Genomic DNA, 23,265 nt, shown 5'->3' with positions numbered 1-23,265 from the left:
TAGGTCTCATAAAAGACTGGACAATTGAAATCTGCTCTGGTAAGTTAATAATTCTCCCAGTTAAAAGAAAAAAAAAAACATGCAACAGCCTCTGTTAAAACAAGAGGCAGCTTCACAAAGCAAAAGTGTGTGGATTATGCCTGTGCTATGCTAAAGACATTTTATTTATTCAGTGTCAGAGGACTGGATAGGCTTTCTCATGTGCCATCTGGTCTTTCTTTTTTATTATTATTATTTTCCAGATTGGAAATCCATAGGCAATTGTTTTTATGGATGAAAACTAAAAGATGGAGTTTTAGGATGGGCAAAAATATAGATAGAAATCTCTCATTTTTTCCCCCCTTACCTAAAGCAATTACCACGAAGATAAATAGCTTTCTCCCACGTACAACAATTTCATAAACAGAAATATAATTCTGAACACCCCAGCAGTCAGATACCCAATAGATATATGTTGTTGGCTGGGAGAAACTTTTGTTTATAAGCTAATTATTCTATAACAAGTCAGCTCTTCTTAGCTATCCAAAGGGTCAAAACAGCAGACTTAAGAGAGATAAAGTGTATGTCAGCATGTGTATTCTTTTCACATCTCTCATCACCAACAATAGCTGAGAATTGAAAAATAAAACAAGTTAGAAAAAAAACAGTTTATTAAGTAATATCATATAAATAACTTGTTACAAAAATTGATTTGCAAAAGGCATATTGACTCTGTGAGAAATCACTTTTTTAAACTGCATTCTTTTCAAATTTATAACATCAAAGAAAACAAAGGAAAAAAAATCAAAGAAGCCAAGGAGTGTCTCTTTGCCATTTGACTACAACAAAAGGCCAGGCCACGCTGAACTAAAAGGTCTCAATACCATTCTTCTTATCCAGACAACTTTCTCACCTAAATGATGAAGTCATAGAAATCTCCTAACTGGAAATGCTGATGTGAGGTGAGCAGTGATTGTTCCCACCAGGTGCTCTGTTTACCAAAGACATGAGAAAAACCGATCTGAACTGAGGATGCCAGCCCGTCAGTCTTCTAGGCTGGAGTCAGTTCCAATTTATACTTCGGAATGTTTTTAATTAAAAACAATCAATACCCCAAAGCCTTTATTTTCAGGATGTAAAAGTCACACATCACAGTAGGAGAATGCCAAGTTGCCTTAGTCTGGTGCTACTGAAGACACAGGTAGCATTTATGATAAGGCCTGTTTTTAGGGAGTTTGCTTTCAAAAGCAATGAAAAGAAGCACCAACAAAACAACAGTACAATGGTTTTCAAGCGTTTCCTATGTTTCTTCCAAGCAGTTTTTACTTTTGCTAGACAGAATTCCCCTCTGAATGCCTTGTAAGTCTATACATTGGATTCCTTAGTAAACACTAAACTAATAGATCATAGAAAACTAAAAGCTTATAGAATATGCCTCTAGACATATTTACAGAAATAGCATAGTCTCACAAGAAAAGACCAAGATCTCATTATAGTGGAATGGTTTTTCCACAAGGCTGGGTCCATGCCTCATTTGTCAAATTAACCCCATTTGAGGAGCAACTGGAGTTTGTGGTCCATGGATTTAAAAAAAAAAAAAAAAAGAATTAAGCAGCTTGTAAAAGCTCTTTAGAAATTAATCTAATAACCCACTAGCTCTCCGGCTAAGTGCCTCGGTCGTGTCTGAAATACAGTGGGTAAGAGGCATTGTTTCCATCTGACCTCCTCTGGCACTTTCATCTGCTGGCTCTGTTGGGCTCGTGCTCCCCCCAAATTAAAAAATGAAAACGCATCATAAATAAAGGCTTGCAAAATGGGGAGGAGATTAAAGATTGTCTCAGCAATGCTTCAATTAAATTGATGATGCAGAGAACATAAACTTCTGGCTTTAAAAATGAGCTATTTCTTTATTAACTTTTAACAAGTGTGTGAGCCAGTGCATTTCTTTTCTAAGAGGGTATCGTTCTATACATTAAATATGGTTGGGGTCTGATATTTTCAGTAGAGAATTATCCCTTTAGAAAAATCATTCCATAAAGATGTCAAAGGGAGATTAAAAACGCTGCAACTGTAATAGTCACTGAACTTATAAAGAGACTATACTATAATTCTGTACTCGCTGGAAAAGAAAGCTGTTTGTCATATCTTAGGAAGTAGTTCATCTTCCTGAAGATCTACACCAAGTCTTAATCTTTCCACTCTCAGAATCTGATAATGAAGACTGGGGTGGGAGTTAATGTTAACACAGCAGACTGCTTGGAGTTTAAATCCCCTGTCACAACCCGAAAAAGATTTCATCTAGATAAAAACAAAAAGAAAATTTATACTAAAATGATTCTTTACAGAGGGTACTTTTCAAACTAGTGAGAATCATGGCTTCTTAGAAGATTCTTTCAAGGTAATTTACTACTTCAAGACTAGTGACTAGGATGAAAAGTTTATTTGGTGGTCTGTCTCCTGGGGAAATGTGTTTAGCAGTCCCTGGTTTAAATATCTAGTTTGTGCCCAGGAATCAACTCTGTTCTTTCCTTTCAATTGCGTTTAGCTCAAGTGCAAAGAGTCAAGGAACATTTAGTAGTAGTTTATACATTATTTTCTCTAGATAAAGACTCAATTCAAGGCAAAACATTCGATATAAGGTATTCTCTAATGGATCTGAATATTGAGAATTTGTGTACTTAAAACATGAAAGTAATGGAAACACTCTAAAGTTAATTTAGATACTTCTAAAATAGAAATCCAACTTTTAATAACTTTTGTACAATTTTTTGGGGAGAGCTGAAGGTGAACACTAAATCAAAAATTTTATATTGAGCTAAATTAAATTGCCAGGTCTTTTTTCCATCTGAAAATAGAGCCACCTTGTATCCAGACCTCCCTTTATATACCTAAATCATTAAACAGACAGTTCTGTAAAATAGGTGTGTTTACTTATTCTGTTCAGATTCCCTGTCTTATACTTTTATGGAACCGTCATTGCTTCTTTCTCCCACATGATTTAGTTTTTAATTTTGCAGCAACTGTTTTTTTGCGGACTGTGACTGTGAATTTTTAATTTATGGACAATAGCTTGATGTTCTTAAAATTTCACCTTATTCCAGGGACCATCTTAGTTGTCTGAAGAGACCATGAATATTAATAGAGTTCAAAAATGGTAGAAAAGCCTTAAACTCCTTGAAATAACTTACAGAAGCAAACTGCTTAGAGCTAATGCATTGAGTTTGTTAGTGATTCAAGTAAGACTGAGATTTTTACCTTTCCCCAACTTTCTTCCACTTTTTTTTTTAAAACCACTAATCTCAGGACAGAGACAGTGTGAAAACTCAACTGAAAACTTTTTTTTTTTTTCTCCAGTAATCAATCAATCAGGCTGACTTGGGTCCTTGACCTGATGCTTTTGTGGGAAGAAAGATTTGTGTCCCTTCTTGTTTCTATGATGGCAAAAAGCCTTAATTGTAGGACAATATTACTTTAACTTCATACTTATGGAACCTTAGTGCCAAGTAGTCGGCTCCAATCTCAAATGATCCAATTTCTTAGATTCACTTCATACCAGATTTCTCAGTAAGAGATTAAAGTTATTTCAGTATTTAGTCACATTAACCTGTTTCCAATACTCTGTGTCATTTTCAGGTCGGAATAAAATACTTTGCCAATTACATTGCAAATATTCCACTAAGTAACTACTTATTTTTCACTTATGAGAGAATAAACCTTACCCTCAAACACTGGAAATTGCCCTCAGGTGTTCCAATAAACTCATCAATTTCAAAAGGAAGACTTCTGAAGATGCCTTTCTTTTGACAGAACTATCCTTCTTGATTTGCTACATGACAGAAAACATAAGAATAGCAAACTCTTTAACTTCACATCAAATCATGTGGTTAAGGTGCTGTTCTATTGATATAAGAACTAGTTATTAACTTTACTAAGCTACCTTTTTTTTTTCCTTATGTGTGACTATGATACCTATTGATTCAGTACAGTGAAACCTTTCTGTAGTATTTTGGTTGCATTCCTCTGTGTGTTTGTGTGTGCATGTGTATAAAGCTAACAAAAAGAAATCCTGAAAGCAAGAAATAATCCAAGCATAAAATAATTGTTAGTATACAGGAAAGCTCATTATATAATAGGAGATCTTTCGAGAAACACATGGGATATAGTTGTATTTTTTTCACTCTAACTGGGTAACCCAGAAGACTGTATTTCTTTTATTTTAAAGGTGCCATCTTTAATTTTTGGTTTAATGCCTATTTAATACTGAACCAAAGAACAGTATGTTTCCAAATAGAAAATATGACAACACCCCCAAATGGAAATGACACTAATTTTATCTGTAGAAAACTAACATTAACTGAAAATAAATCACGAAGACTAATAATTGAAGTCAGCATATTCTGAAGTACATGTCATATATATATATATATATATATATATATATATACACAGATTCTGCTTTTTGAAAGTTTTAAAAATAAGATTTTTTTTTTCATTGCAGTACTTGGGAAATTTATGATTGGATTCTAATGATAAAAATCATTAGAACAGCTATGTGAAATAAATGATTTGAACCTGCCAAAAGGATTAGTTCAGTGCAGTTGGGCCCTCTGGATAATAACTAGAATGCTAATTGCATAATTAGAGAGAAATAATAGATTGGGTGGATTGTACATTCCTTTTCTGTCATAGTTTGAGACCATTACTTTATCATTAGTTCAAAGATAAGAATGGCAGGGTTGCCATGGGAACAAAGTTAAAAACAATGAAAAATGCTAATGCTTTGGAAGTCAACTATCATTTTAATTACAATCTTAAACACTCTGGTTGAAGGGAATTCACGTTTTCCCTGTGTAAGCATCTTCTAAACATGTGATACACAGGTTTTCACCATGAAAATGCTCATGTGTACCTATCATGTTACATATAGTGATATTTCTGAGTGTGAAGGATAGTGTTATCAGGTTCAGGTGGCTGGCTCTGACCTCTCTATTTAATTCTGAGAGCAGGATTTCAGCTTCATTTAATCTACCTTTACGGATGCAACTTAATTGTGTAGGAAGGATCTGAAGAATAGGAGTTACTGTACTTCACATTGCTACTTTCAAGTATATTAGAATAATACTGGTGACAGCTACAGACAAGGAGCTTAGATTCAAGTTCCTTCATGAACTTTTCAACAATTAGACTTATATATAATTAGATCCAGATGGCTAAACTACTTTCAAATGATCCGTGGTACATTTGGTGGCCTGAACTTTAAAATCGGGTAGATATCTCTTTTGTTAACAATAGTAGCTATTTCCTCATTTTATGGTGCAAAGGCAAACTTTTACTTGTCTAGTTAACAAATTGTGATGCGTGGCAAGGAAGGAGATCTCATTCAATTCTTTTTTGTTTGTTTGCTTGTGAATGTTCCCACTTATTTGCCTTCTGTTCCTAAGGAGACACATTTGGTAGGTTTGATAGTCTGAGTAGTCTTCGTGCCAGAAAAAGTTCTTGAAGAACAAACAGGATGGGCAAATATCATTTAAAATTCTTGGTGACGGAAAACCCACACCCTTATGTAGAGTTCATTATCTCTTTGTGAGCTGATACCTGGGGAACACACCCTCGTGCCTCCCCTTAGAGCACAAGCTCCCCTCCCTTTAGCAAGTGAAATGAGTAGTCAGAGCAGTAGCTGACCTGCCTTAGTGGAGTGAAGGAACCAAGCATGTTCCAAACTTGCCCTAAGAGAACACCCAGCACAGGGGACTGCTGGGATGTACACCGTTCACTTGGGTGCACTAAAAAATAAACCTCTGTCTCTTGGAAGCTCAGAAAAAAAGTGTACTAGAAAAAAAAAGTCTCTAACACTGGATCCACACAGACTGCAGCCATTGACTTTTGAATCGGGTAGAACAGCGTATCCTTCACAGAGTAGTGGATAGATAGAAAGAAGGAGCCACTTGACATATTTCAGTGTCATCTTGGGGGGAAAGGAAAGAGGACTAGGGAGGGTGGGGGAAGGCAACCTATTAGGAGTCTTTGTCACTGTCCACCCCTCCGTACATGTCAGCGAGCTTTTTGAAGCGAGGGCCCCAGTCACTCAGGTAGTCATAGTCTTGGTCTCCATCCGTGGTCACCGACTCTAAAGAGCTGAGCGAATCGGCCACTGAGCCGGTGCCCTCGTAGGCGTAGGTGGCCAAGGAGTCGTAGGGTGGGGCGGTGGGGTCCGTGTCATTTTCCTTTAACCTTTGGTTAATGAAATCCCGGACATCAGTATTATCTCGGGCTGTTGGAGTCCGTCGGGGGAGGAAAAGGGCTTCGGGCACAATATCCCTGCGCAGTTTGCTGTCCTCTATGGCTTCAGGATTGCGCAGCGTGCCGATGTCAAAGGCCTGGGTGTCCTCCTCTCCGCCACCCTCGTCATTGTAGCTGACAATGTTGTCTCGAATGTCCTCTTTGGAAATGATCAGAGGCTCTTTTTTCCGTTGTCGCCTCAAAGCTGCGAACAACACCACTGTCACTGAAGGAAAAAAAAAAAAGGAAGGCAAGGGAACATTAATTTACCACCCAGTTAATATCAGGAAGAAGCGCTGGGCTCCAAAGTGAAGTCTTCCTTCCTTCCTTTCTTTCTCCTCTTCCTTCCTTCCCTCCTTCCCTCCTTCCTTCCTTCCTTCCTTCCTTCCTTCCTTCCTTCCTTCCTTCTTTCCTTCTTCCCTTCCTTCCTTCCTTCTTCCCTTCCTTCTTTCCTTCCTTCCTTCCTTCCTTCCTTCCTTCCTTCCTTCCTTCCTTCCTTCTTTCCTTACTTCTCTCTCTCTTTCCCTCCCTTCCTTCTTCAGTTCTCCCAGGGCAAACTCAACTTTTCATTCTTTTTTTAAGGCTTCACTCTGCTTTCTAGGTGATCAAACCAAACACCCATAACTCCCACCCAAAATGAGTTCACATTTGTAAAAAAAAAAAAAAAATGTTGCAGAGGATGAAACACCAGCATCATTTGTCAGTAGTTCCTTTTTTGCCTTTGAAATGGTGAAGCTGTTTTAACATAAGGGAAAAGTAAAATAATGATACAAAAAATTCAGTCCCACTGACATACCACAATAAGAGTGCAAATTATGCTGAACACCTAAAATGCTCTGAAACTACTTATAAGCATAAGGCTGGCACCTTCGGGGATGTGTTGAAGGGTTTGCATAACTCCACATCTAAAATAACTTCTGCAAGATGCCTTCCTTTTTTCCTAAGAGAAGTGTAAAATTCACTCAAAGTCCAGAGTAGAGATGAGAATTACCTACCTGTCCTACCTACAAAGAAACAGCAATGCAGGCAATACCAGCAGAGACACAGATAGAATTCAAAAACCATTTTTGACTTGATGGTCAGCCAACTGGAAGGGGCATGTCATAGTATACAGGCAAGATTAAAATGTATATTTCTGCCTAAGCTAAATAAAATAAACACATTTAAGTGGGACTTAGAAAAAAATTCTCCAAAAGTATACAGTGCTCAGAGTGTTTGGTCTTCTGATTTTTCTGCCTCTTAACTTAAATTAGAGGAAAAGGAAGAATTGTTTAAGTAGCTTCTGATGTTTCCTTCCTTTTTAAAAATCATTTGATTGGGGGCTTAATGGTTTACAGTACAGGTGTTGACAAACAATTACAATTTCTTGGACTTCTGGAGGCGTGGCTATGAATAACAGCAGCTGAATTTTGCTCTACCCTGATCAACTGAGAACACAACAAGGTAAGACTAGGATTACTCCAGGAGCCCATCAAGCCATCAGTGAGTGCAAACATGTGGCTCCTGGACAGAGAAGGAGAAGGAGAGATTCCTGGGGTTTAAATCCCATACTGACTAGGGAGCAGCTGATACTAGCCAGGCAGTTTGCCACTTGATGCACCACCTCTGGTCTGAGTTTTATCAACAAAAAGACTGCTGAAAGGAGGCAAAGATCACCTAAACCTCACCAATTGACAACTGTGGGTCTCCACTGCTGTTGTACCCCAGGGGCTGGAACAGCAGCAGTGAAGTCCTATACTGACATGGGGGGTGGCAAAGAACTGGCCAGGAGACTCATGAGAAAAATCTATACTCCCGCTGATCTGAGGTGTGGCTATATAGTAGAAGCCTTTTTACATTGTTCTCCTGATAAATTAGAAAAAACAGTGAATAATTCCCTCAGAAATAGATTTATTCAGAAACAAAGGGCCACAGAGTGCTGCTTGGCTCATCTCTTGCTGGGGGTAGAGCAGGGATTGAGGCCCAGACTTTGGGCCCTTGAGGCATGGGAGTCTTTGCATAACCACTGTGCTATCTATCCCCTACCCTGTCTTATCTCTTGGTCAGGAATGAATGATTAAGCTAAAAAAATCTATTTATGTTTAAAAAGTCCTCAGGTTTCCATAGCCTGTAGGGAAGATAAATAAGAAGGTTTACCAGCCACTGTGCTTCACATCAGGGATTGAGATAATATTGAAACAACTGCTAATTTTTTTCACAACTGTGAACTTTTAAGTACCTTACTTAGACATAAGTCAACCCAGGCAAGTCTGATTAGTGGATAGAATAGTAGTGAGATAGGGACCTTATACCAAATATAATGAATAAATCAAGAAGAAACATTAGAGAAATTAATCTGGACAAAAGCTCAAATAAAAGCCCCCCAAAGGTAGTAGCACATAAAAACGAGGATAATGTCCAAACACTCATTGATGCAAAGGTTAATAAATGAGGAAAGCTTTTGAAAGTATTATCATCAGAAATGGTGAAACAATAAATGAAACTCTGAAAGAAACCACTAATTACCTCAAGGTAATTAGAGAGCTGAAAGCTGAAGTAGCTGAGCTAAGAGCACAACTCACTGAACAAGCTAATACAGTATCTGCACAGGGTAACAAAATAATTGAGCTCCAGAAAAAAACAGAGGGGAGAGAGAACACAATAACTGAAGAAGAGAATTAACTAGACTGAGGATGAATTAGAGAAACCCAAGAAAGAAGTAAGAGAACTGAAACACATGAAAAAATACTCCAAGTCTCTGTCAGAGAAATGCAAATAAAGACAACAATGAAATACCACTTCACTCCTGTGAGAATGTCATACATCAGAAAAGGTAACAGCAGCAAATGCTGGAGAGGGTGTGTGGTCAAAGGAACCCTCCTGCACTGCTGGTGGGAATGTAAATTGGTCCAACCTCTGTGGAGAACAGTCTGGAGAACTCTCAGAAGACTAGAAATGGACTTACCCTATGATCTTGCAATTTCTCTCCTGGGGATATATCCCAAGGAACCCAACACACCCATCCAAAAAGATCTGTGTACACACATGTTCTTGGAAGCACAATTTGTAATAGCCAAAACCTGGATGCAACCCAGGTGTCCAACAGCAGATGAGTGGCTGAGCAAGTTGTGGTATATATACACAATGGAGTATTACTCAGCTGTGAAAAATGGTGACTTCACCATTTTCAGCCTATCTTGGATGGACCTTGAAAAATTCATGTTAAGTGAAATAAGTCAGAAACAGAAGGATGAGTATAGGATGATCTCACTCTCATGCAGGAGTTGAAAAACAAGATCAGAGAAGAAAACACAAGTAGAACCTGAAATGGAATTGGTGTATCACACCAAAGTAAAAGACTCTGGGGTGGGTGGGTGGAGAGAATACAGGTCCAAGAAGGATGACAGAGGACCTGGTGGGGGTTGTATTGTTATATGGGAAACTGGGGAATGTTATGCATGTACAAACTATTGTATTTACTGTTGAATGTAAAACATTAATTCCCCAATAAAGAAATTAAAAAAAAAGAAGTAAGAGAACTAAAAAAGAGATTAAAAGATACTGAAAGCAACAACAGAGACATATGTGATGGTTTTAAAAAGAAGTAATCAGTTCATTATTGGCTTACCAGAGGAAGAAAGAGAGGGAGGGGAAGAAAGTATTCTATAGGACATAATAGCTGAGAATGTCCCTACTTAGACAACATAAAAGACATGAAGGTTCATGAATCCCAAAGAGTCCTAAACAGAATTAACATAGAGCTAAAGACACTAAGACACATCTTATTTAGAATGAAAAGGAACAAGGATAGGAAAGGATACTGAAGGCTGAAGGAGAAAAACAAAGTGTCACCTATAGAGGAAAACCCATAAGATTATCAGCAGATTTCCCACACAAACTCTAAAGGCCAGAAGAGAATGGCAGGATATATGTCAAGTGTGCAATGAGAAAGGCTTTCAGCCGAGACTGCAGTATCCTGCTAGACCATCATTCACTAGATGGAGGCATAGAAACCTTCTCAGAGAAGCAACAGTTGAAGTAATCAACTATCACCAAACTTGCCCTGCAAGAAGTTCTGAAAGATCGCCTATAAACAACCACATCATCATAAACATGCCATATTTCAGAACACTAAACATTTAGATTAATGACATTAAAATATCTTAATCTATAACATCAATAAATGTCAATGGCCTGAATTAAAAGGCACAGAGTAGGAAGATAGATCAGAAAACACAACCCAACCATATGTTGTCTACAGGAATCCCACCACCTTATTCTACAAGACAAACCAGACTCAAAGTGAAAGGATGGAAAATTATCATACAAGCTAATGGACACACAAAAAGGGCTTCAGAATGTGAGCTCAGATCTACAGGGATGCAGAGGTCATATAGGCTCCTAAGCTGAATATGGGCCTCAGACCAAATCAAATTAATGGGGTTTACAGTCAACTATATTTATACCGCTTTCCCATTTTAGGGAGCTACTCTCTTCCCTGATCCAGCTTTCTGTTCCTTTTCCAGCCATGACATCATCTCCCCAGACAATAACTTGGATCCACCTGCATATCAGATTTCAGGCTCAGGGAAAAAAAACAAACTAGTATAGCCACAGGCCCTTTGGAATTTAACTAAAATATGCCTACTAGCTATCTACAAAATGGAAGACCCCCCAACTCTTCATCTGCACTATTCCAGCCTTCAGGTCCATGACTGTTCAACAATTTGTTTGGCTGTGTATGTCAACTCTCTTTTAAGCTACCAGGTTCCAGATGCTAGCATGATGCCGACCAGACTTCCCTAGACAGACAACCCCACCAATGTGTCCTGGAGCTCTGCTTCCCCAGAGCCCTTCCCTACTAGGGAAAGAGAGAGGCAGGCTGGGAGTATGGATCAAACTGTCAATACCCATGTTCAGCAGGGAAACAATTACAGAAGCCAGACCTTCAACCTTCTGCATCCCACAATGATGTTGGGTTCATACTCCTAGAGGGCTAAAGAATAGGAAAGATATCAGGGGAGGGGATGGGATATAGAGATCTGGTGGTGGGAATTGTGTGGAGTTGTACAACTTTCTTATCCTATGGTTTTGTCAATGTTTCCTTTTTATAAATAAAAGAAAATAAATAAAAAAGGGCATGGACAGCCATTCTCATATCTGACAAGATAGACTTTAAAATAAATAAAATAAAAAATATATCAATGAACATTACTTAATATTGAGAGGATCAGTCAATCAAGAAGACCTAACAATTACTAACATTTATGTACCCAACAAGAGGCCATCTAAATACATCAAACATCTACTGAAAGAGCAACACCAATATATTAACAGCAACACAATAATAGTAAGGGACTTCAACACCCCACTCTCTCAACTTGACATCTAGGCAGGAAAATTATTAAAGAAAGGAGGGAACTTAATGAAGATATAGATAAACTAGAACTACTTGACATTTTCAGAATCATTCATCCCAAGATACTGGAATACATATTCTGTTTAATTCCACATGGGTCATTCTCAAGGATAGACCATATGTTAGGCCACAAAGACAATGTCAGCAAATTTAAGAGCATTGAAATCATTCCAAGCATTTTCTCAAACTACAATGGAATTAAATTAACACTTAGCAACAAATAAAAAATTAGTAAAAGTCAATAAATATGAAAACTCAACAGTACACTATTTAAAAACTACTGGGTCAAAGGGGAAATTAAGGATGAAATACAAGATTTTAGAGAATTCAATGAAAATGAAGACACAACTTATCAAGGATACAGCTAATGCAGTACTAAGAGGAAGTTTATAGCCATACAAGCATACATTAAGAAAACAAGAAAAATCTCGAATAAACAACCTGACTGCACACCTTAAAGACTCTGAAGTAGAGAAACAAAGGAATGGTAAGGCAACCAGAAAGATTGAAATAATTAAAATCAGGGCAGAAATAAATAACATGATTATAATGTCTCATTTCCCCATGATAGGTGTCTGCAATACACTCTCACTTCCAGCCTAGGTTCCCCCACCCCACACCATCATGTACCAAACCCAACATCCTCTCCTCCCCTGATGCTTCTTCACACCTGGTTGAGCAGAACACAGCTAGTTGCCATCAAAGACACATCTATAAATGGACATATGTGAATGGGATAATAAAACAACCACATCTTAGAAAATGGCCATCAAGGGCATTTATTGTTCAATTGGTATGTCCAGAGGAATTTATTCCTGGAAGTACCAGTAACATCTCTTTATACTTTTGCTCACAGCATCACTCAATTAAGGAATAATGGCTTTTGGTGCATATATATATGCACCTAAATGGAACTGGTCACATATATGCACTCAAATATTAAAACTTCAGATGTTGATAGCATTAATTACAATTAGTTAGATTCAGAGAACTCTTTGTGTCAAGCACTGTGCTAAGTGATTTTTCTACTAGCTCTGTTATAGTATTTCTACAAAGCAACTACCATCATTACATACCCATTTTGCATAAGACAAAGTACAAGGACCCGTGCAAGGATCCCAGTTGGAGCCTCCAGCTCCCCATGTGCAGGGGGTTGCTTCACAAGCACTGAAGCAGGTCTGCAAGTGTCTACCTTTCTCTCTTCCTCTCTATTTTCCTTTCCCCTCTCAGTTTCTCTCTATTCTATAAAAAATAATAATAAAATGGCCACAAGAGCAGTGGATTCATAATGCAGGCTCTGAGCCCCAGTGATAACCATGGAGGCAAAAACAAAAACAAAATTGAGAGTCTTGTACTAATAGGGTGGTTAGGGATGGTGGTGGTGGTGGATGGAGACAGAAAATAAACAATGTTTTTAGAAAACAAGAATTATTATAAGATGACAACTGCAATGTAAACAAGAACAAACATTGCGGACTGAGGAAGATGTGTCTCTGTGCTTGATGTGTTTTTACAGGTGAAGATCACATTCTTGAGGGAGTGATAAATTGTCAAGAAGCTATCAGACAAAGAGGAAAGAGCTAGAAGTGCCCCAGAATGGGACTGTACATGGAATATGTGAGGAAAGCCTAATGTCACAGGGGGTTGTGGACTTAAATTTTTATCCTGGGGTAAAATGGATGGGCAGGACATTGCTAAGACTTGGGGTTGCTTTCAATTTTTCCATTTTTCTCACTTTCAGCTCAGACTCTTTAAAAAATTATTATTATTATCTTTATTTGTTGGATAGAGACAGTCAGAAATGGAGAGGGAAGGGGGAGGTAGAGGGAGAGAGACAGAGGAACACCTGCAACACTGCTTCACCACTTATAAAGCTTCCCTTCTGCAGGTAGGGACCAGGGGCTTGAATCTGGGTCCTTGTGCACTGGAACATGTGTACTTAACCAGATGAATCACTGCACCAGCTCCCAAGTTCAGACTCTTTTAGCCTGAATGTTGACCTGCATTCTGTAAACTCACTAAGCTTGGAGAGTACAGTGTGGAAGTTCTAGGAAGGGTGTGGCATTTAGTTCTACCTCGTGTCAGCTGTGTGATCTGGCTCTATAACTGCACATCTTGGAGCCCCAGTTTTATTTCCTTCCTTCCTTCCTTCCTTCCTTCCTTCCTTCCTTCCTTCCTTCCTTCCTTCCTTCCTCCCTCCCTCCCTCCCTCCCTCCCTCCCTCCCTTCCTTCCTTCCTTCCTTCCTTCCTTCCTTCCTTCCTTTTTGCTAGAGCCCTGCTTAGATTTGACTACTGGTGGTACTGGAAGTCAAACCTGGGACGTCTCATATGCAAGCTCCACACTATTTCCAGCCTGTGGAACCCTAGTTTTCTTAAGATGCAGATAAGTGGAGGCTGGGTGGTGGTGCACCTTCTTCAAGGATCCTGGCTTGAGTCCCTTGTTTCCACCAGCAGGGGGGAAACTTCATCTACATGAAGCAGGTCTCCATATTTCTATCTCCCCCATCCCTCTCAGTTTCTGGCTGTCCCAAAATAAATAAATAAATAAATAATAAAAAGGAAAGAAAAGAAAATGGCCACTGGTGGTGGACGATTCATTGTGTAGAGCCTAAGACCCAGTGATAACCCTGGTGGCAATACAAAAGACAGTCAATCAGAGAGACATGCAGATAAATATATACTAGATGATTCTGAGGATGAAGTGAGAATCCTTTGAAAGGATCTTACCCAGTGTCTAGCCTGTGTTGTGAGGGTTAAATCCCATTTCTGTCCTTTTGCAATTAGGTAGTGAATTGTGAAGAGACCAGACAACATGTGGCGGTTATTGAGACAAATTAGGAGTAATGAGGAGACAGAGAAGTCACTGGAGAAAGACATGGGAGGGGAAGATAAAGAGATCTGGTCTGAAGGAAGAAGGGGAGCGGGAGAGTGTGAGTAGATGGTGAGGGAAAGGAAGAATCACCTCTATCAGGCAACAGTCAGCTTTGCTTCCAGGCAACACAAAAGAGTCCCTGGAATTGTACCTGAGCACTGCTTGCCAAGCCAGTCCTTTTAAAAATAGCCTTTTGACAAAAGGGATATTCTTATCTTTCTCTTCCAAACAATTTTATTTATTTATTTATTTATTTTTACAGATTCACACTGTTAGAAACACTAATTTGTCTTTGCATACTGTCAGTTTTTATTTACCCTCCTATCTTAAAATACTTTCCCTGAATCTTAGTTAACAATGAGAATCACAGTTCTGTAGTTGAGCTTCAAAGGCTTTGCTATAATTAGTAAAGTTGATCAGGAATGTGAAGCCCTTGATCTGGAATCCCTAGACATTCTCTTCTTAGAGAAATGCAGGTCTTCCTTTGTTCTTCTAAAGCCCATACATTATTTTTAAATTATCTAAGTTAAATACATTGTTTTTATAATAAATTAAGTCTGTATCCCCCTCCTCATGTATTCCAGATTAACCCTAACTTCTCAACATTTCCCCCCACTGTGCAGGCAAGCTTTACCAACCTTGGTTTTCTTTTTGGAAGGGCTGCATAAGCTATCATTTGACTTCTCAGTTCACAATCTCTAAGGTCTAGTGAGCATTTTGAGTTAAATTGGTGAGCATAATTGGTTGGTTGGACAGAGAGGGAAAACACAAAGACAACCATGTACTGGATGTGGTGTGTGGTGTGTTGCACCAAAGTGAAAGGACAGTGGGGAAGGAAGGGGAGGGAAGGGCTGAAGAGAACCTTGCAGCCCTGCTGCATGATAATGTAAAAGGCCCTGAGTTGTGGGTAAGAGTTTTCTGCAAAGGATTTTCATGGGGAAATGAGAAACTGTACCCATGTGTCTCAACTGTACTGTAAGCCATTAACCCCCAATGACGCTAATTCTAAGGAAATCATGTCAACCTTTGTTAAACCTTGATCTTTCACTTTTATGCATTCATTTCTTTTAGGTTTCAGGTTTCTTTCCATTGTGACAGAAGTTATTTGTTACTGGGAGTCTGAAAAATAAGACTTTCTCCCCTCCCCTCCCCCCACACTTCTCTCTCTATATATGGCAATCAGAGCAATTCTATGAAAGTAATTATTTAAATTGGTAGATAAAAGTAAATCTGCTGGATTAAGAAAGCTTTTTTATTTTCCTGTAGGAGAGAGAAAAAGTCATTAGTTCCTCCTTTGACTTTCCCACTGACCTTCTAACTTTATCTTTGTGGAAAAGACCATCATCGTGTACTCCATGCCAGGTAAATTTTTCTCTTTAAAATTTGACAGTGTTCATAAGGTTAAATACTAAACAACACATGACATGAAAAGGGGATAATATTATTTATTTATTTATTTAACCAGAGCACTGCTCAGTTCTGCCTTCTGGTGCAGAGGACTGAACCTGGGACTTTGGAGCCTCAGGCATATGTCTTTTTGCATAACCATTATGCTATCCCCCACCCTCTTTACTTTTTATTACTATTATTATCATTACTACTCTCAAAACCACCCTTAGGATTCATTCCCAGTCTGACAGATAAAACTTTCTTCTGGTGGAATGATTCCCCAAGTAGGCAAAGACATGGGCAAGTTTCATATCTGTTCATGCTCCAGAGCCATTTTCAAGCAACAACTAGTTCATGGTTGAACAACACAGATTCTCAGCGGATGAACTCTACTCACCTAGATCAGGCTGTATGCTTTAATGGGGGAGGCGGATAAATCTAGAGTGTCACAGTAACAGTGTGGGCCCCTCAGCATGGGGAGATAGGATGCAGGGAGAAGCAGTTTACCTAGTAGGGTCACGATGCACAGAAGGATGGCAATCAGAGCCCCCGTGCTCAGTCCCGTGGGGTGGACGAGGGCTTCCGCATGGCAGGACTGCATGTTCCCGTGGTGGTCACATGCACAGACCCGGACAGTCACTGTCCCAGTGCTGCTTTGGACTGGGTAGTCATTGTCTGAAATGACCACAGGCAGGAGATAGGTGCTCATCTCGTGTCTGTTGTAGCCATTCTTCCGAGTCAAGATTCCTGCTGTGTTGTCTGGAACCAGAAAGCAAAGTGGCACACGTATGAGGACACCATGTCTCTTGTTGGATCAGTTGTAAAGGAGACAGGTAGAGATAGAGGCAGATCTAAATAAACACTGGAAGACACAGAGAAGGTAATTTGGCTCCATTTACCTTTGTTGTCTTGAATGGTAAAGTTTGAACCACTGCCTGCTTCTGGGGCCAAAGCAAAGGAAAACTGGTGTCCACTGTAAGGATCATCCTTGTCAATGGCTCGTAGGGTCTGAATCAACTAAATGAAAACCAGAACACTGTCATAAGACTTTGCTACCTTAAAAGGTTTTGCCCTCTAATTTTACAATAAAATGCTTTCATAAATGATTTCCTGTTTGAATAAAAAAAATAAAAGTCTCTTGAAAATTCACAATACATTCACTCTCTGCAAGGAGCCAATGAATTGGAGAGCTATAGAGTGAGGGACACTACTTTGTTGTGGTGACTGTCCTTTCCTTGTTAAGATGTTTAGTTTAGTCCTGCCTCTTCTTACTAGCTACTCAGATGTTCAATAGAATTCTTTTTCTTGTGACAATCAGAAAGATGCTGGCTATTGCCAGTTGTTATTTGGGCATATGGTCACATTGGTTGAGGAACACTCTCCTAGAGTGATATTAGATTGTAAGAGGGTACCACATCACAACTTAAAAAAGTTGAAAGTATTCTTTTATCAGCCTGTTTAGAAATATAATTTTGGCATTTATATAAGTCATCAATTTGCACAAAAAAGCTAAGGATAAAATTTGTTTATAAAATATGTAATATTAGTTTCCCACTTTAACTTTTTATAGCACCTGTGACTAATCTTTGGAACTGACAAACTTGTAGTTCTTTTATTTGTTTTTATTTTATTGGGTAGAGACAGAGAATTTGAGAGGTGAAGGAGATAGGGATAGGAGGAAAAAGGGAGATACCTACAGCTACTTCACCACTAGTAAAGTTGTCCCCCTGCAGGTGGAGACTGGAGTTTGAACCTGGGTCCTTGTGCATGGTAGTGTGCATTCAATTGGGTGCACTACTGCCTGGCCTCTAAAACTGATGGTTCTTAAAAACTGGTTGTCCAGTAATTCCTCTCCTGGGGTTATACCCCAAGGACTCCATAACACCCAACCAAAAAGAGGTGTGTACTCCTATGTTCATAGCAGCACAATTCATAATAGCTAAAACCTGGAAGCAACTCAGGTGCTCAACAACAGATGAGTGGCTGAGAAAGCTGTGGTATATATACACAATGGAATACTATACAGCTATCAAGAACAATGAACCCACCTTCTCTGACCCATCGTGGACAGAGCTAGAAGGAATTATGTTAAGTGAGCTAAGTCAGAAAGATAAAGATGAGTATGGGATGATCCCACTCATCAACAGAAGTTGAGTAAGAAGATCTGAAAGGGAAACTAAAAGCAGGACCTGACCAAATTGTAAGTAGGGCACCAAAGTAAAAGCCCTGTGGTGAGGGGTAGACATGCAGCTTCCTGGGCCAGTGGGGGGTGGGAGTGGGTGGGAGGGATGGGTCACAGTCTTTTGGTGGTGGGAATGGTGTTTATGTACACTCCTAGTAAAATGTAGTCATATAAATCACTAGTTAATTAATACGAGAGGGGGAAAATTAATTGTATGTCTCGAAGTTTTGTAAAACACAGACTGAATCTTTTTAATATATAGGCTGTGTATTTGATATGCAGACTCTCTCAAAAGCCTAGACCAAGTAGATCAGAAGCAACCAATAGCACAGCTATATACAAGATACTGGGTACTGTACAGCAAACCCTAACAAAAGGACTTTTCAAAGTTAACCCAATTACCAAATAATGTGATGATAACATTAACTATTGATTGTCTTTTTGAACCCTAAGACAGCAGGAACCTCACATCTCCACTATAGAGCCTCTACTTCCCCCAGTTCTGGAACCATTGGATAGGGCCCACTTTCCCGTGTGCCTCTCCCAATCCATATCAAATAATATTGCATCTGCCGATCACAACCTAACCAGCACAACAATTGCCACCTCAACATGCTTCATTTCAGACTGTGTCCAGAGACTACACGTGTGGAATGACAACCCTTCAGCTTCATTACTTGGGTGAGACCTTTCCTTTCATAGTATACTCTAATTCCATCTCAGGTGGGTCACTTTCTAACAAAGTCCCAAAACCTAGATATATACCAGTTTCTGTGAGAGAGAGCTTATGTTCACACGTATCCATAAACTACTGCAAAATATATACCTGAAAGCAGAAGTACTCTAGAGTTTGCAGTAAGTATCCCCCTAACACTTCCTCTCCACTATTCCAAGCTTTGGGTCCGTGATTGCTCAACAATTTGTTTGGCTTTGTATGTTAACTCTCTTTTCAGTCACCAGGTTCCAGATGTCATCAGGATGCCGGCCAGGCTTCCCTGGACTGAAGACCCCACCAATGTGTCCTGGAGCTCAGCTTCCCCAGAGACCCACCCTACTAGGGAAATAGAGAGGCATACTGGGAGTATGGACTGACCAGTCAACGCCCATGTTTAGCGGGGAAGCAATTACAGAAGCCAGACCTTCCACCTTCTGCAACCCACAATGACCCTGGGTCCATGCTCCCAGAGGGATAGAGAATGGGAAAGCTATCAGGGGAGGGGGTGGGATATGGAGATTGGGTGGTGGGAATTGTATGGAATTGTACCCCTCCTACCCTATGGTTTTGTTAATTAATCCTTTCTTAAATAAAAAATAAAAATAAATAAAAATAAAAACAAACAAAAAAAACTGGTTGTCCTCTAATACAAGTTAAGCATTCATCCTGGTTCCTGTTTATAGTATTTATTTTGTTAGCATTCACTTCAAAGATGATTGAGACTAGCCCTTAGCTCTGTGTATCTTCTGAACTAGTAGAAGACCCCAATTAATCTGACAAATTTACTATTTCAGGAAACTCACCTGATCTGCTTTTGCTTTTTCACAGACAAATGTTTCATAGAATTCGGCAAATTCTGGGGCGTTGTCATTGACATCTAAAACTTTAATATAGAGTGGTACTCGGCTGCTTTGTTTTGGGTTATCTGTAACATACAAAAAAAAAAAAGACAGGAAGACATTTATATGCTGATCAGTGACCCTGTTTAAACAATTCTGATTCATTTATTTTTCATTTATCAATAAAACAACTTCCTCAAGGCTGCTGAGTATTGCAGGCATCGTGGACGAATGCAGTCACAAAAATAGTGAAATAAATTGTGTGCTATATCTGGAGTTGGAGACATTTAATAGAAATATTTAAGAGACAAAGCTACTTGTACTGATAGAGTACAGCTGTCTAATAAACTCCAGGGTAGAATAAAAGAAAGGAAAAATTTTCAGGAAAGCCATTTTATTTATTTTTATGAGAGAGAGAGAGAGAGAGAGAGAGAGAGAACACACTATCCAGTTCTGGCATATGCAGTGCCAAAAATTGAACCTGTGACCTCAGGTATGAATTTCTTGTGTTCTACTACTGAGCTATCACTCCAGCAAAACTATTTTAGAGGTAGATTTTAATAGGAGACAACACAACAGGGAGACAGGAAAATGTGGATAAAAGGAAGAAAGAGGTGATGAATGAGTTTATTAGTCTGATGCTAAATAAGAGCTAGACATTGTGTCAAGCAATTGCTGATTATCTTACTTAATCCTTATAAAATTTTGTGGTAAATGCAATCATAACCCTGTTTTACAAAGAAACTGAAACAGAAAATTGTACTATGAATAATTTGTAAATATTCAGAGAGGTAGAAAGGAGTAGGATCTAGGTTTGGACTTGTGTCTGCTTGACTCCAAAGTCCATGGTGTTTATTTAGGATAATAAAGAGCAGAATCAATGCTTGAAGACCTGAGACAAATGAAGTCTTAACTCCCGTTTATGTGAATCTCCTGGGTAGTAAGTGTTGAGGAAGCGCTTAGGTAAAGGAGCTCCTGAGGATTATTTTTTAAAATTAAACTTGGAACAGGGGCACATACTTATAGCATAGAGATCTGCATCTGAAAAGTGGATTTTTAATTGGTGGAGGGCTACTTTTGCCATTTAGAAAGAGGGAGGACCCAATGTAAAGCGAGTGTGGGGTGACTTCAGAAGGGGTATAACTGGGGAACAGAAGGGTGAAAAGAGGTCTTTTTGTTCCCTGCTTTCCTCACTCTATTAAGGGCCCGTAGGCCCTTGGGGATATCCTGTTCCCAAGTCTCTTTTCTCTTGCTTAAAAATCTATACTATGCACGGTTTAAGAAAGGATCTAGAAATCGCACCTTTGAACTCTTGTCCTGTGAAAATTCCTTTTCATCTGGGCAGTGACGAACCTGTGGCGGGATCTCCGTGCATGACCATGTGGGATTCCCCCCAAACATACTGATTAAGGGAGACAAATTTCCTGACCAAAGAGTTAGGAGTTGGAATGCGTTCTTTTAGCTCTATTTGCTTCACTTGCATGTCTCTTTAGTCATTCACTTTATAAATATTTGGCAAGCATTTAATATCTATTAAGTGCCAATCACTGTTTGGACTTCCAGGACTCATTTGGAACTTAGCAAAGATTTTGCTTTTTGGAGCTTTATTCTAATGAGGGTAGCAAACTATAATCACATAAATATATAATGTGTCAGATGGTAAGTAATATGGAGAAATTAAACAGGGAAATGGAACTGGGGAGAGTTGGAGGTGAGATGCTACTTGCACAGAGACAAGAACAAAGAGAATTAAGTCATGTGGTTACTTCTGGTTATTCCAATTAGAGAAAATGACAGGTGGAAAGGCCCTAGAGTGAAAATGAACTGGTTTTACATGAGTTTTTGGTTCTTGTCTATCAAATATTGCTAACAAGTTTGGAAAATAAGGTTAAGCTTCTTTGCATCTAAATTTTTGCTTACACTAATTTTTCCAAGTTAGAGCTGCTGAAGATGAAATTTTAAAAGGTTATTATCATTAGCACCTTCCAACATATCATCTCGAAACATTAAAATTGAAAAACAGGGATTTTAAGGCATACAGCCTTAAAAACACACATGAAACGACCACTTTCAGAAAAAAAAAAAGGAACTTCATGATGTAAAAATAAATGGTACTTTTCAGTGGCATATATTTTTACAGTTTTCAGCCTTTAAGTATTCTCTGAAGTTGCTATCCACATTAGTCCTTCAACATGAACTCTGAAGAGTGAATTCTTACCTAACAAATTCATAATATGGACTTTATCACTATCTGAAAGCAATACATCATTTTCCCCATATTGGTTATTTATTATTCCACTCAATATCCTTCTGCTACATCAATCTCACGAGTTATGCTGACAAAGAATACTACTGTAACATACCATTGGATGTGGAATATTTCACAATGGACACCTAAAAATGTTTGAATTTCTAAAGTCAAAACCAAAAACTAAAACATGAGCTGTACTTTAGAAGCCCATTTTTAAGCACGTAAATATTACTTTAAAGATTCTTTTACTTTCATGTAACTAGGTCTGCACATTACATTTCCATTATGTATTTTTTACTTAGTATAATCCTTATATTCAGGCCTTTTGAGGGAGCCATTTTTTCTTTGCCTTAAATTTCGTGGGGAGTGCCATTACACTTATTCTAATAACTTTATTGATTACTTGATGACTTATGTTCCTCACTTTGATATATCACAGAAATGTAAAAATTTTGTAAGAAATATTCCCCCCCATCTATGGACATATAATCTTTGACAAAGACTATTAAATGGGAAAATTTACTTTAACAAACGGTGTTAGAAAAATTAAGTTAAAACATGAAGAAGAATGAAACTGAACCACTATCTTTCACCAAAAATAAAAGTAAATTCCAAGCGGATCAAGGACTTGGTTGTTAGACCAGAAACTATCAAATACTTAGAGGAAATTATTTCAGAACTCTTTTCCACCTAAATTTTACAGGCATCTTCAATGATATGACTCCAATTACATAGAATACTAAACCAAAAATAAACCAATGGGACTACATCAAATTAAAAAGCTAATGCACAGCAAAAGAAACTGATACCCAAACAAAAAGACCCTCACAAAATGGGAGAAGATCGTTACATGCTATACATCAGACAAAGAGACTAGTAACCAAAGTATATAAAGAGTTTGCCAAACGCAACAATAAGAAAACAAATGACTTCGTCCAAAAGTGGGGAGAGGATATGAACAGAATATTCATAGCAGAAGAGATTCCAAAGGCCAACAAACATGAAAAAAATGCTTCAAGTCATTGATTGTCAGAGAAATGCAAATAAAGACAACAATAAGATATCACTTTACTCCTATGAGAATGTCAGACATCAAAAAAGGTAGCAGCAACAAATGCTAGAGAGACTGTGGAGACAAAGGAACCCTCCTGCACTGCTGGTGGGAATGTCAATTGGTCCAACCCCTGTGGAGAGCAGTCTGGAGAACTCTCAGAAGGCTAGAGGTGGACCTACTCTATGATCCTGCAATTCCTTTCCTGGGGATATATCCTAAGGAACCCAACATACCCATCCAAAAAGATTTGTGTATACCTATGTTCATAGCAGCACAATTTGTAATAACCAAAACCTGGAAGCAAACC

At 38.7% G+C, this 23,265-nt stretch overlaps 1 protein-coding gene across 1 annotated transcript in view; it reads right to left on the bottom strand.

Moving 5' to 3' along the window:
* Positions 1-2,271: 2,271 nt before the first annotated feature.
* CDH6 (cadherin 6) overlaps positions 2,272-23,265 on the bottom strand; it is a 199,659-nt gene continuing 178,665 nt past the window's right edge. The window contains exons 9-12 of the mRNA XM_060191189.1: positions 19,618-19,739; positions 16,817-16,934; positions 16,425-16,676; positions 2,272-6,484 (exon numbers count right to left, since the gene is read on the bottom strand). Coding sequence (XP_060047172.1) covers positions 5,994-6,484; positions 16,425-16,676; positions 16,817-16,934; positions 19,618-19,739 — 983 coding nt within the window. The 3' untranslated portion in view covers positions 2,272-5,993. The remainder of the gene's footprint in view (positions 6,485-16,424; positions 16,677-16,816; positions 16,935-19,617; positions 19,740-23,265) is intronic.

This window comes from Erinaceus europaeus, chromosome 5 (assembly GCF_950295315.1).
Source record: "Erinaceus europaeus chromosome 5, mEriEur2.1, whole genome shotgun sequence".
Classification (NCBI taxonomy): Eukaryota; Metazoa; Chordata; class Mammalia; order Eulipotyphla; family Erinaceidae; genus Erinaceus; species Erinaceus europaeus.
Note: the sequence above shows the minus strand (reverse complement) of the source record. Positions and strands in the feature narration are given on the sequence as shown.